The following is a 12,066-nucleotide window of genomic DNA, read 5'->3' as shown; positions in this document are numbered from 1 at the left end:
GATAAGTGAGAGAAATAACTGTTTTTCAAGGACTTTGAAGTTTTGTGTTTAGTTCTGCTGGCTATGGAATGTTCTGAAATAATTCTTACCTCAGTTAATAATAAATATCAGTAGTTGTATAGCTGAAGATAATATTTTTGGCATTACCTTTTGTCTGATTTTAGACAAATTATCTGGCTCCTGAGAGAGAATGTGTGGATTTAAACAATCTTGTCTTATCAGTAGTAGTAAGGACTAATGGTCATTACTAGTTATTTCTTTTCTATTGGCTGTTTTCTTTTCTTTCTTTTCTTGCAATCTCTTATCTAACCCTCAACAGTCTAAGGACATATAGATTAGATTGTTTGAGTTGCTTGAGCCTTAAGGATGTTACTTACAAAGTTTCACTTATAAAGATTTCACTTAAAAAGTTTTGTTTTTATTTATTATACTAGTCAATTTACACTATTTGACTTTGTATACTGGGTGAAGGGAAAAGACAGGTTTTCACTTTTGCTCTACTTATATATGTGAATATTTTGCAAGTTAGCAATCATTATTCCTGAAAGGAAAATCAACATTGAGTACAGAAAAATAAGTGCACAATCCAACTGAAATCGAGTACTTGTTACTCTCATTAATATCATTGGCAGAGATTTGAGAAAGTACTTAACTCTCCCACTAAAATCAGAGGAACCATTTTTAAAAATTCAGACAGGTTCATCCCATAACCTTTTATTCATAATTGGATGTAGGTGTTCCAATTTAGAATGTAAATATTCCTTCAGGAAGAATACTGGAGCAGCCACAGGACAAAAAAAATGGTAAGGTCCTGAGTGTTATCCAATAAAGTCATACCTAGAGTAGACCCACTGAAATCAATGAACATAATAGGCATTTAAGTCCATTGATTTCTCCTCTGAGTGTGTGACATAGCTGAATACTACTCAGTGGTTAAAGTAGGAAACACAGAAAATCTTGTTCATACTCATTCATATACTGAAAATCCAAGAATGATCACCAAGCTCTTTTTAATGATAGATTACATTTTTCCCATCTCAGAGTAATATTTTCCAGCATTCTAAGTGTGAGTGGCAGACCTTACGACACACACTCATTCCACCACCGCATGTGTGTACATTGGTCAGGAGGGGCGAGCGTTGTCGGTAATCCTATAATAGTGCACTCACACTTACAAACTGAGTGGTAATTGTCATTCTGGTGCAAGGTTTTTGACTGACTTTATGATGTGTTTTTAATCATTGCGACCTGCTCTGGGATCACTTGGCAACGAAAGACAGGATATGAATTTTGCGATAAATAATACATGAAATCGAACATTATTTTTTTAAAAAGAGGATATATTAAAAAGGATCGTGCGAGAGATCTGTCTGTTGATGAGGAGCAAGACCAGTCTGTAAAAGATAGCATATTAAACTATTTATTCCTAACTTGGCTTACTTAAGTTTTATTCTCAAACATTGAACGTGAGTATATTTTTTTGCTGATTTTGTCATCCCCCCCCATATGTTATCCCCGTGCAGGATGGATGGTCACAGTATCACTTTGTAGCCTCATCTTCAACGATAGAGAGGGATCGGCAAAGGCCGTACTCCTCATCGCGTACGCCCTCCATCTCTCCTGTGCGCATGTCTCCCAACAACCGTTCAGGTAAGCCCAAATTTATTAATAAGCTGGGAAGTAACCCATCATAAGGGAAGATATTTCCAGTCTGTATATGTTAACTTTCCGTGGATGTTCCATCTCTCCTGACAGCAAAACAATCAGGATAAACCACAAAGTGGGTCACAGTTGTCTTTAGGATTAGTACTAAGAGGGTTTTCTTTTTTGCTTTTTGGGGGTTTGTGTGTTCTGAACCACAGGCCGAAATGAGGGCCTGAGAGAGTGCTTTGATGCAGGGATACCAAAGAAGGATGTCAAAAACTCCAGGACGGCCAGTTCTAGTGCTTTCTTAAAAAACGGTATAAACTTGTAACACAGACACCAGATGGACATCACAACAGTAATAGGTCATCATGACTTGTCCGCACCCGAGCAAGCATTCATGCATTCTATATATATATATACAAAGCAGTATGTGTCACTTCGGCCGAAACTTCCCTGAGCAGATGAGGGAATTGGTGGCAAATACCCAAGTCTTACAGGCAATTCCCCTTTCTGAGCTCAGAGCCCAGCACCCCAAGCCCCCAAAGATAAGGATAACATCAAAACAAACCAATTAGCATATATCAGAGTGAGTGAATGTAAACATATATGAGCTCATTGTTACAACTGCCAATTAATTGTGGGGTTATCTTGACTACCAAGATGGCATTTGCAGAGCTTCTGGAACAGTTAAGCTTTGATTCAACACAGGAAGGTAGTTGAGCCAATAGATAATTTGACTTCAACCTTAGTAACTTTGCTTTAAATCTCTACTTAGCCATGTGCTTGGTTAGATGTTTGTACAGTGGTACCTCTGGTTAAGAACTTAATTTGTTCTGGAGGTCTGTTCTTAACCTGAAACTGTTCTTAACCTGAAGCACCACTTTAGCTAATGGGGCCTCCTGCTGCCGCTGTGCCGCCGCTGCACGATTTCTGTTCTCATCCTGAAGCAAAGTTCTTAACCCGAGGTAATATTTCTGGGTTAGCGGAGTCTGTAACCTGAAGCGTATGTAACCCGAGGTACCACTGTAAATTGTTGATAATCAAGCCATACCCTACAGAGTAACGTCGGAAGCAACATGCTTTTAAAGAAATTCTGTCTATGTAATTATCAGTAATAATTACAATTTTCCATGTTACTTGACTGCGAATGATGGGCATGGCAGCTTCACCTGTGTCCTACCCAGCTCATCACTGCTGAAGCTAGTGGGCATGCCAGCCCCCCAGGGAGCTCTGGAATAACAGCACTCTCAGATGTCCCCAGGAGACAGGAGTTGGATATGACCACTGTGGGGAGCCTGAAATTATTCCCATGACTTTGAGCAAGCTCTGCTCCAGAAGGGATGTCCTACTCATGAATAAAGACTTGCTTGCAAATAGGATCTAACTGTCAGCAGAGCAAGGAAGTCAAGAATTGGGTGTAGCTAGATGGAGAGAGAGAGATGATAAATGATAGATAAGAGGAAATGAAGAGCCACCATCTCTCCACAGCTTCACAAGAAAGATAACCCTGAAATACTGGGTGCCCCCAGGAGCTCTCTGTCGCCCATAGATATAGTCAGTCAGCAGGTATAAAGGGATGTGAGTTTCAAATGTTTTCCAACTCTTAATTTTAAAAAGCCTGCCAAAGATGGGCAGTGGCAAAGAATGCTCCAACTACCGCACAATTGCACTCATTTCACATAGTAGCAAGGTTATGCTTAAAATTCTATGAAGCAGGCTTAAGCAGTATGTGGAGTGAGAACTCCCAGAAGTGCAAGCTGCATTTTGAAGGGGCAGAGGAACCAGAGACCAAATTGCAAACATGTGCTGGATTATGGAGAAAGCTAGAGAGCTCCAGAAAAACATCTACTTCTGTTTCACTGACTGCGCAAAAGCATTTGTGTCGACCACAGCAAACTATGGCAAGTTCTTAAAGAAATGGGAGTGCCTGATCACCTCATCTGTCTCCTATGTGGGACAAGAAGCTACAGTTAGAACTGGATATGGAACAACTGATTGGTTCAAAATTGGGAAAGGAGACAAGTATTGTCTCCCTGCTTATTTAACTTATATGCAGAATTCATCATGCAAAAGGCTGGACTGGATGAATCCCAAGCCAGAATTAAGATTGCCGGAAGAAATATCAACAACCTCAGATATGTAGATGACACAACCTTGATGGCAGAAAGTGAGGAGGAATTAAAGAACCTTCTAATGAGGGTGAAAGAGGAGAGCGCAAAATATGGTTTGAACTCAACATTAAAAAAAAAAACTAAGATCATGGCCACTGGTCCCATCATTTCCTGGCAAATACAAGCGGAAGAAATGGAGACAGTGAGAGATTTTACTTTCTTGGGTTCCATAATCACTGCAGATGGTGACAGCAGTCATGAAATTAAAAGATGCCTCCTTCTTGGGAGAAAAGCAATGACAAACCTAGATAGCATCTTAAAAAGCAGAGACATCACCTTGCTGACAAAGGTCCGTATAGTTAAAGCTATGGTTTTCCCAGTAGTGATGTATGGAAGTGAGAGCTGGACCATAAAGAAGGCTGATCGCCAAAGAATTGGTGCTTTTGAATTATGGTGCTGGAGGAGACTCCTGAGAGTCTCATGAACTGCAAGAAGATCAAACCTATCCATTCTTAAGGAAATCAGCCCTGAGTGCTCACTGGAAGGACAGATCCTGAAGCTGAGGCTCCAATAATTTGGCCACCTCATGAGAAGAGAAGACTCCCTGGAAAAGAACCTGATGTTGGGAAAGACTGAGGGCACAAGGAGAAGGGGACAACAGAGGATAAGATGGTTGGATAGTGTTCTCGAAGCTACCAGCATGAGTTTGTCCAAACTGCAGGAGGCAGTGGAAAACAGGAGTGCCTGGCGTGCTCTGGTCCATGGGGTCATGAAGAGTCGGACACGACTAAACGACTAAACAACAACAATTTTAAAAAGCAACATGTTAGCAGTATGGAACTGGTTGGGGTTATTTGTGAGTGTCACTTGGTTGAGAGAACTTGTGCACTTCATAGATACTCAGTTTTATTATTACAGCAGAAGGTCTTCTGCTCAGTAATAATTCACTTTTAACAAGAATGATGTATATGGTGGTGCTGACAGCTTTGCCATGAATTCATTCGCAATCACAAAGGCTTTTATTACTAGAGACATTGCCAAGGCCACCACAATAATGTGGCAGCTTTTTTCTTGTTAGTGGAATCAATGGAGAAAAATGCTCTTAGCATCCTTTAATAAAGGACCTAACCTTGAGAGACCTTCCTTTAGCTACCATATTCTGGTTAGATTTGGTGCCACTTAAGAATGTTTTTCATTGTGATGAACATTTGTTACAACATTTTACTCATTCCAGGCAATTTTATTCTCTCAAGTCTCCTAAGACTTGAGAGAATTGGGGGTAGATGTGGGGGAAGAGAGAGAGACATTTTAATAATTTTTAAGGAAAACATCCTTGTTGAAAGGAAGGACAATTTTGTTATAATCCATGCCAATTAAGGGGAGGGGAGTCCTTCCTGAAATACTGTGCAAGGTAAAGCATTGTTTTTATTAATATAGAAAGGGTTTTTTAATTCATGTTCCTTTCTCTTTGTAGAGGGTGTTTGTTTGTCAAGTAGCTTCCAGTGTAAGAGAAAGAAAATACTGGTTTTTCCTTAGTGAAAAATTGCATGATTTAAATACTAGCTTCTTCTGGGGCATAGCTTAGGGGAGAGAAGGAATGTTTCTGAGAACCACACAATTGGAACTCTTCATTTGAGAAGGAGGTGCATTGCCCAAAGTCCTTCCAAAGCTAGAGAGATGAGTGGAAGGTACAGTAACTGTGGAAACAATTCCAGATCCCTTGAGTTAATAGATCTTGTCAGAAATTACAGGAAATGAAATAACCAGTCTATTGGTGATCTATCTGTTTGACTACAATCTAATTTATAGCCTCTTACTAATTAATAGTAAGAGAGTGGTTTTACGTTTGTTGACATTGCAATAAATGGAGTCTCTTAAAACATACTAATAAAAAAGGTAAAGGACCCCTGACAGTTAAGTCCAGTCGCAAATGACTCTGGGGTTGCGGCACTCATCTCGCTTTACTGGCCGAGGGAGAAAACGTTTGTCCGCAGAGTTTTTCCAGGTCATGTGGACAGCATGACTAAGCCGCTTCTGGCGAAACCAGAGCAGCTCACGGAAATGTCATTTACCTTCCAGCCGGAGTGGTACCTATTTATCTACTTGCACTGGTGTGCTTTCGAACTGCTAGGTTGGCAGGAGCAGGGACCGAGCAACGGGAGCTCACCCTGTCGCGGGGATTTGAACCGCCGACCTTCCGATCAGCAAGCCCTAGGCTCAGTGGTTTAGATCGCAGCGCCACCCATGTCCCAAAACATACTAATAATTTTCCTTAGCTAAATAACAAAAGCAACACATTGTAAAGTATAGGACTTTATAGAAGAGTGGGGTAGGGAGTGGGAACAGAGTAAAACTGGAGAATTAGCTTTCGTTAGTCTGTTGAGTTCTGTTTCCACATCAGCCCATTCAGACACAATGTCACACAAATACATCCATAAATAGAGTCTAGGGGCTCGGCTACCCTTCCACTTGATTGTATTTTCTAGGTGTGAGTCTGAGCTGTTTTCCCCTTGCCCCACTCCTTTCCAAGGGAAAACCTGCTCTTCAGTGATCAGTCGGAACAAATGGCAGCCTAGGGAAAACTTGAATTGCCTTTTGCTCTGATTGAGCAGTAGAGAGCTGTTTTCCCCAGGATGGGGAAGCAGTGGGACAAGGGGATGTGTGGATAAGCGCTCAGTGTCTAAATATATGCTCCTTCATGTTGTTGTCGCCTATGAAAAGTCACCTTTCTACAAGGTGCCAGTATTTTGCACAATCAAAACTGTTCTATCATTCCAGTGTTGGAGCGCCAACCACTTTGCCACTGATAACTGCTTATGTTGCTCCTCTGTTAGGTTCCATAGTATTCAGACATAATACAGCAATATAGACACATCCATTATTTCTTCAATACAATATCGAGGTGAATAATGGCCACTGAGCTACCACAGCTGTCCTATTGCAGTGTCAGCAGGAATAGGGTGTTATTTGAACAAAATATAATGGCTGTTTTGGCCAGAGAAGAAAGAAAATGAACCCAAGTGTAGTGAATTAGGTTAACAGGAAAGTTGTATGATCACCTGGGCAGTCTAGTGCAGAAATGAGGATTGCAATTCTTAATTTTTCTTTACACCATGGATGGAGAAGCTGCGGTCCTCCAGACATTTTTTACTCCAACTACTATCGGTAGAACAATCGGGAATTATGGGAGTTGTAGTCCCAGCAACATTTGGTGGGCCACAACTACCCTGTTCCTGCTTGTAGTTGCAGTTCATTATCATAGATCCTTGGAAGCCAACTCCCTGCTCAGTGTAGGATCTGAAGTGCAAGATGCAACAATAGCATACCTGACAGCTGGCTGTCCAGCCTCCTGGGAAAGAGAGGTCACCACCTCCAAAGGTTGTCTGTTCCACTGTCAGGCAGCTGCTGCCATCAGGAATTGTCTCCTAATGTTTGGTTGAAATCTGCTTCCCTGCAGCTTCTAGTCTTCCCCTCTGGAACAACAGAGAACAAGTTTGTTCTGTCTTTTGCATGACAGCCCTTCAGCTATTTGAAGGTCACTGTCATGCCTTAATCTTATCTTCTCCAGGTTCAACATGCCAAGCTCAGTCAACCATTCCTCATAGGACCTTGTTTGCAGATCACATGACCCAGTTTGTTAGTGTCTCTCTTTAAATATGGTGCCCAGAACTGGACACAGTACTCCAAATGTGACCTGATGAATACGGAATAGAGCAGGCATAGGCAAACTTGGCCCTCCAGATGTTTTGGGACAACAACTCCCATCATCCCTGACCACTGGACCTGTTAGCTTGGGATAATGGGAGTTGTAGTCCCAAAACATCTGGAGGACAGAGCTTGCCTATGCCTGGAATAGAGCTTAGCTATTTACTTTCCATGATCTGAATACTGTGCTTCTATTGATGCAACCTAAAAATGCATTAGCTTTTATTTTTATTTATTTTCAACTAAGATGCCTAGATCCTTTTCACATGTATTAGCCAGGTTTCTCCCCCCCCCCCTGCATCCTAAGATTCATCCAGCCCACATATTACCACTTTATCAACAAGGATATCTTGGGAGACCTTGTCAGATAGTTTGTTGAAATTCATTTCCCTGATCTACCAGACTATCAAGCAGGGAAATATGGTTGGTCTTGCAAGATACATTCTTAATGACACAACTCCACACCACCCCGGTCCTAGGTCAAATAATTTCCCTCCGTTCCCTCCTGTCAAAGGGAGGAGGGAAATTTTAAAAATAGCCACTCTTGCATTGCTGATTACCCCATCCATGACACATGACCAAGCACAGGATGTTGTACAACTTGGCTCCCAGTCAAGTAATCACACACACAGAGTTCATAATTTGGATGACAAGGCATGCAACATTGGACTATGGGTCTCTGGCTCCACATATTGTGCACACTGGAAGCTTACAGGAGGGGGGCTTTGTGAAAAAGGCACTGTGCACACTTTGCATGAAACAGCCTGGTCTCACAACACACATGTAGGAACTTGAGCACATTGCTAACACTTGTCTACCTAGAATCTTAACAGGTACCTCACTTTAAGACTTCAGAAACAAGCACCCGACAGCAAACTTCAGTCCAACAATTGAGGCTGCCAGGGCAGAGCAACCCACAGAGGTAAGCAAAGGAAATGGAAAACTCATTCTTCAAAGTGCAGTTCCCATGACTTCTCTCTCAAACACTTCATTGCCATGCATTCCATAACCTACCTTGAAATAATGTGAATGCTTTGTCTTGTTTGAATGGTCTTTTCTAACACTCTTCCACTGCTCCCCAGACGGTGGGGAAGTCCTCATCGTCACATGCCTGTAATCTGCTTGTTGGCAAAATTCTACTTCAGCCATTCCCACAGTTGGCCAAACCCTCACGAGCACATTTGTCTTACAGGATCACAGCCCAGGTGCGAGGAGCAGAGCAAGCTGTCATCAAACATACAGTTTTATTGGACACCCCCCCCCAAAAGGAGAAAAAGTGAGTGGATTCAGTGTCTCTGCCATCTCTCCCCCACCACCATGTCAGGTGGGCTACTGTTGCATAACCACAGGCACTGTACTCCATTGGCACCTCTCTCTCACTTGTGAATGCATAAATCCTCACTGCGCATGCAGCCAGAGGGAGTGCCTACTCCAGCTGCTGCCCCTTGCTCATTGTTCACTCTCTCTCTTGGTGTCCTCTCTGCAGGCTGCTCTCCCCCAGGTACAGGTTGCACCCTGATCCACACAAACCAAAAGGGAGCCCTAGTCTGACCAACATCAGGAAGGAAGATGCTCCCAGCCGTTCTCCTGTAGGGCTGCTGACCTGCTTCCTCCAGGGAGGCACCTTCACCACCTTCATCCTCGCAGGCTCCACGACGGCCAATAGTGCAACAAGTGGCTTTCCTGATGTGGTTCGGGTGCCGTTAAGAGACTCGGCTGCAGCTGCTCTGCAAAGCCACTGTCCAAAGCACAGGAGCCCTGCTGGAGGGGCCGGGTGGCAACCCTACACACTGCCTTCCGTTTCAGGATCTCTTCTTGACGTCCAAGTGCTGCTCAATAAAGACTTTGACTCTACCATATGTATTGCTTCTTCATTGCTAGTGAGTGGCAGATGGGTCTCCTCCCTGACCCCAGCCTAATGGTATGCCTTCAGCAAGCTGCAGGATGGGTCTCTGAAGGCAGTGAGCTGGGCGTTGGAGGAGCTCAGCAGCCTCTCCTCTCTCTGCTTTTCCTAGTATGGTGCTGAATTTTAACCTGGAGCCTCAGTGTGTAAAATGTGAGCTGTCTCCTTCTGCGATACCTGTGTTCATTGTGTCTGGTTGTTGGGGCAGGGGACAGAAATATGTACCCTTTGATGCCTCTGGGTTTTGGGTGGGAGGATTGTTTGCTGCTGTGCTTGAGAGGTTAGGGAACAGCTCTCTGGCATTTTGCAGTGTGGGTTTGAATCCCAGGAGCATCCTCTCTTCCCCCCCCCCCCCGACATCACATTTTTAAGCGATGCCAAAGGTAAGTGAAAGCATCATTTCCCCCTTAGTGTACGCTTGGAATCCTTTCTACCGCTTCCCAACTCCGTGCCCTATGGCAGTGATGGCCAAACTTGGCCCTCCAGCTGTTTTGGGACTACAACTCCTATCATCCCTAGCTAACAGGACCAGTGGTCAGGGATGATGGGAATTGTTGTCCCAAAACAGCTGGAGGGCCAAGTTTGGCCATCACTGCGCTATGGAGTCACCCAAATGTGTGTCTGTGACCACCCTTGTTGCCTGTCTGGTCCTTGCTTCTTTTGAACCCAAGGGTAGATTTCTGAGCCCTTGCTGCAGAAGGGATGTGTGTGTTCTGCACCCAGGGAACTATGTGTTGTGTGGGCTTTCCTCCCTCACTGTTGTTTGTTGTGCTCGTGAGGAGCATAAGTGAATCCAAAACCCTGTTTAGAGGAATGCCTAAGGACTGACACTACCTGGGTTGTTGCTGGCTGTGCCACTGAAGGCATGAGAATGCTGTGCTTTCATTGTGTGTGCTACAGAGCTGCCCCATTGTCATGCATTCGTTGGCTGAATTTGTGTCTAGGAGGCTCCCCACGCAGAAATTTACTTCTCAGCTCATGGAGAGAGAGAGAGAGAGAGGGAGAGATGTGGAGGAAATGTTATGGGGGCAGGATTTGGATGTGGACCCCCATTGTCCCTCAGACAATTTGCACAGCATGGAGGTGATGGGACCCCAAATAGGGCTAAAGTAAGCCTCCGTTGTCAAAAAAATGGATAAAATATTGAAGAACACAATTGCTTTTCCAAATGGGTGAAGCAAATGACCCAGATTGACAGTGAGGGAGGGAGGCTCATAATTTAATTAATTGTGTGTTACACTATTGGCTTCGTGCAAGCTTGCAAATTTAGCTGTAGACTGGGAAATTTGGGTGGCTTGGGGTGAAGTATGACAGGATAATAGAGAGTCTGCACTGGGATGTTACTTGTTTTCATGACTTGATAAACATAAAGAGATTTTAAAAGTATTTATTCCTACAGCAAGCAATAACTGTTTACGTTTACTTTATTGCTGAGAGAGTTTATAATTTCAGTAGCAGAGGAAACTGTGACGTCTCCAGCCATGCTAAATAGTCTGACTTGGGGATTGTCTTCTGTAAAGCAGTCAAGCTATGTCTGTTTACAGTGCAGGAAGGTGGTCTCTGTCCAGTTCTGTTTATTATTACATTTCCAAGTTTCAGCCATGTGCCTTTTGGTGTAATGAGTGGTCCCTTTTCAGAGGAGTCATTAAGGGGTGTGGGTATTCCCAAACAGATACTACTAGTTTCATTTATGCTCGCTATGGTGTAATCATTGTCTTTGGGGAGAGGGGCACCACCTCTTAAATAAATGTCCAGCAATTGTGCATAAGACTGACACAACTTCTGTACGATGTCTAGGTAGCCTTTTTCTTGGTATCTTATATATAGGTATTTGAATACACTGAATTCCAGACTCCTTGAGCAACAATTGTTAAATTTAACTACTTTTTTTGCCCAGATGCTTCAGGTTTTCAAATAACATCTGGTTGCTCCACATGAGCTAAACGATTCCAGCCTTTCTATCAAAACGGATTACCCTTAATGTAAATGCATATAAAGTTATTGTTAAGTGGTCGAAGTAGCATCATTCCTAAGAATTTGTGCCTGTTTATGTATTTACACCAGCGGTAGGTTTTGTATGTACTTGTGCGATGAGAGAGGTTAAAAATCCAAATTTGTTTTTGTTTGCTAGCAAGTGCCCCAGCCTCACCTCGGGAAATGATCACTTTAAAAGAAAGAAAAACAGACTACGAGTCAACCGGAACAAATGCTACTTATGGAAATAAAGGAGAGCACACTTCTAGGAAAGACGCAATGACAGGTGAGGCAGATGTTGTCGCATGTTATACATTCAAAAACAATTGAAGCAAAAGTATTGCATATACCTGTATGCAACACATTTGCAGGCTTTAAGGTTTGCGGAGCATCTTTAGAGTCCTTTCCAAATGTAGATGTGTATTTGTATTGTTTATCATTATGCTGCGATCTGAGCTCCGACATTTCCTTGTACTTGTGATATTACTAGTGGCCATAAATTGAGCCCGTATATTTTGTATGTGTCGTGCATTTAAACAGGTGTGTATTGTAGCTGCAAGCAATAAAGCATTGCTGGGTTAGATAGGAAATTATGATTTCTGTTCCTGCAGCATAATGTTTAATTCAGTGATAAAGCTTCGTATAGGAGAGAAGCTTGCATTCTAATTGTATTTTTTCTTCCATGGGGAAAAGAGGTTTTATCTGGTTTTATAACAACATTCCCCC

General features: G+C 42.9%; 1 protein-coding gene and 1 long non-coding RNA gene across 11 annotated transcripts in view; one reads left to right on the top strand and one right to left on the bottom strand.

Moving 5' to 3' along the window:
• LOC310767190 overlaps window positions 1-12,066 on the bottom strand; it is an 80,981-nt gene that overhangs the window by 34,799 nt on the left and 34,116 nt on the right. The window lies entirely within an intron of this gene.
• CTNND2 (catenin delta 2) overlaps window positions 1-12,066 on the top strand; it is a 245,222-nt gene that overhangs the window by 223,698 nt on the left and 9,458 nt on the right. For all 5 annotated transcript variants that reach the window (XM_083623764.1, XM_083623763.1, XM_083623766.1 and 2 more), the window contains 2 exons: window positions 1,524-1,650; window positions 11,498-11,626. In XM_083623764.1, the coding sequence (XP_083479890.1) occupies window positions 1,524-1,650; window positions 11,498-11,626 (256 nt within the window). The remainder of the gene's footprint in view (window positions 1-1,523; window positions 1,651-11,497; window positions 11,627-12,066) is intronic.

This window comes from Podarcis filfolensis (assembly GCF_964270895.1).
Source record: "Podarcis filfolensis genome assembly, chromosome: 7".
Taxonomy (NCBI): Eukaryota; Metazoa; Chordata; class Lepidosauria; order Squamata; family Lacertidae; genus Podarcis; species Podarcis filfolensis.
The sequence above is the reverse complement of the archived record's forward strand: the minus strand, read 5'-3'. Positions and strand labels throughout refer to the sequence as shown.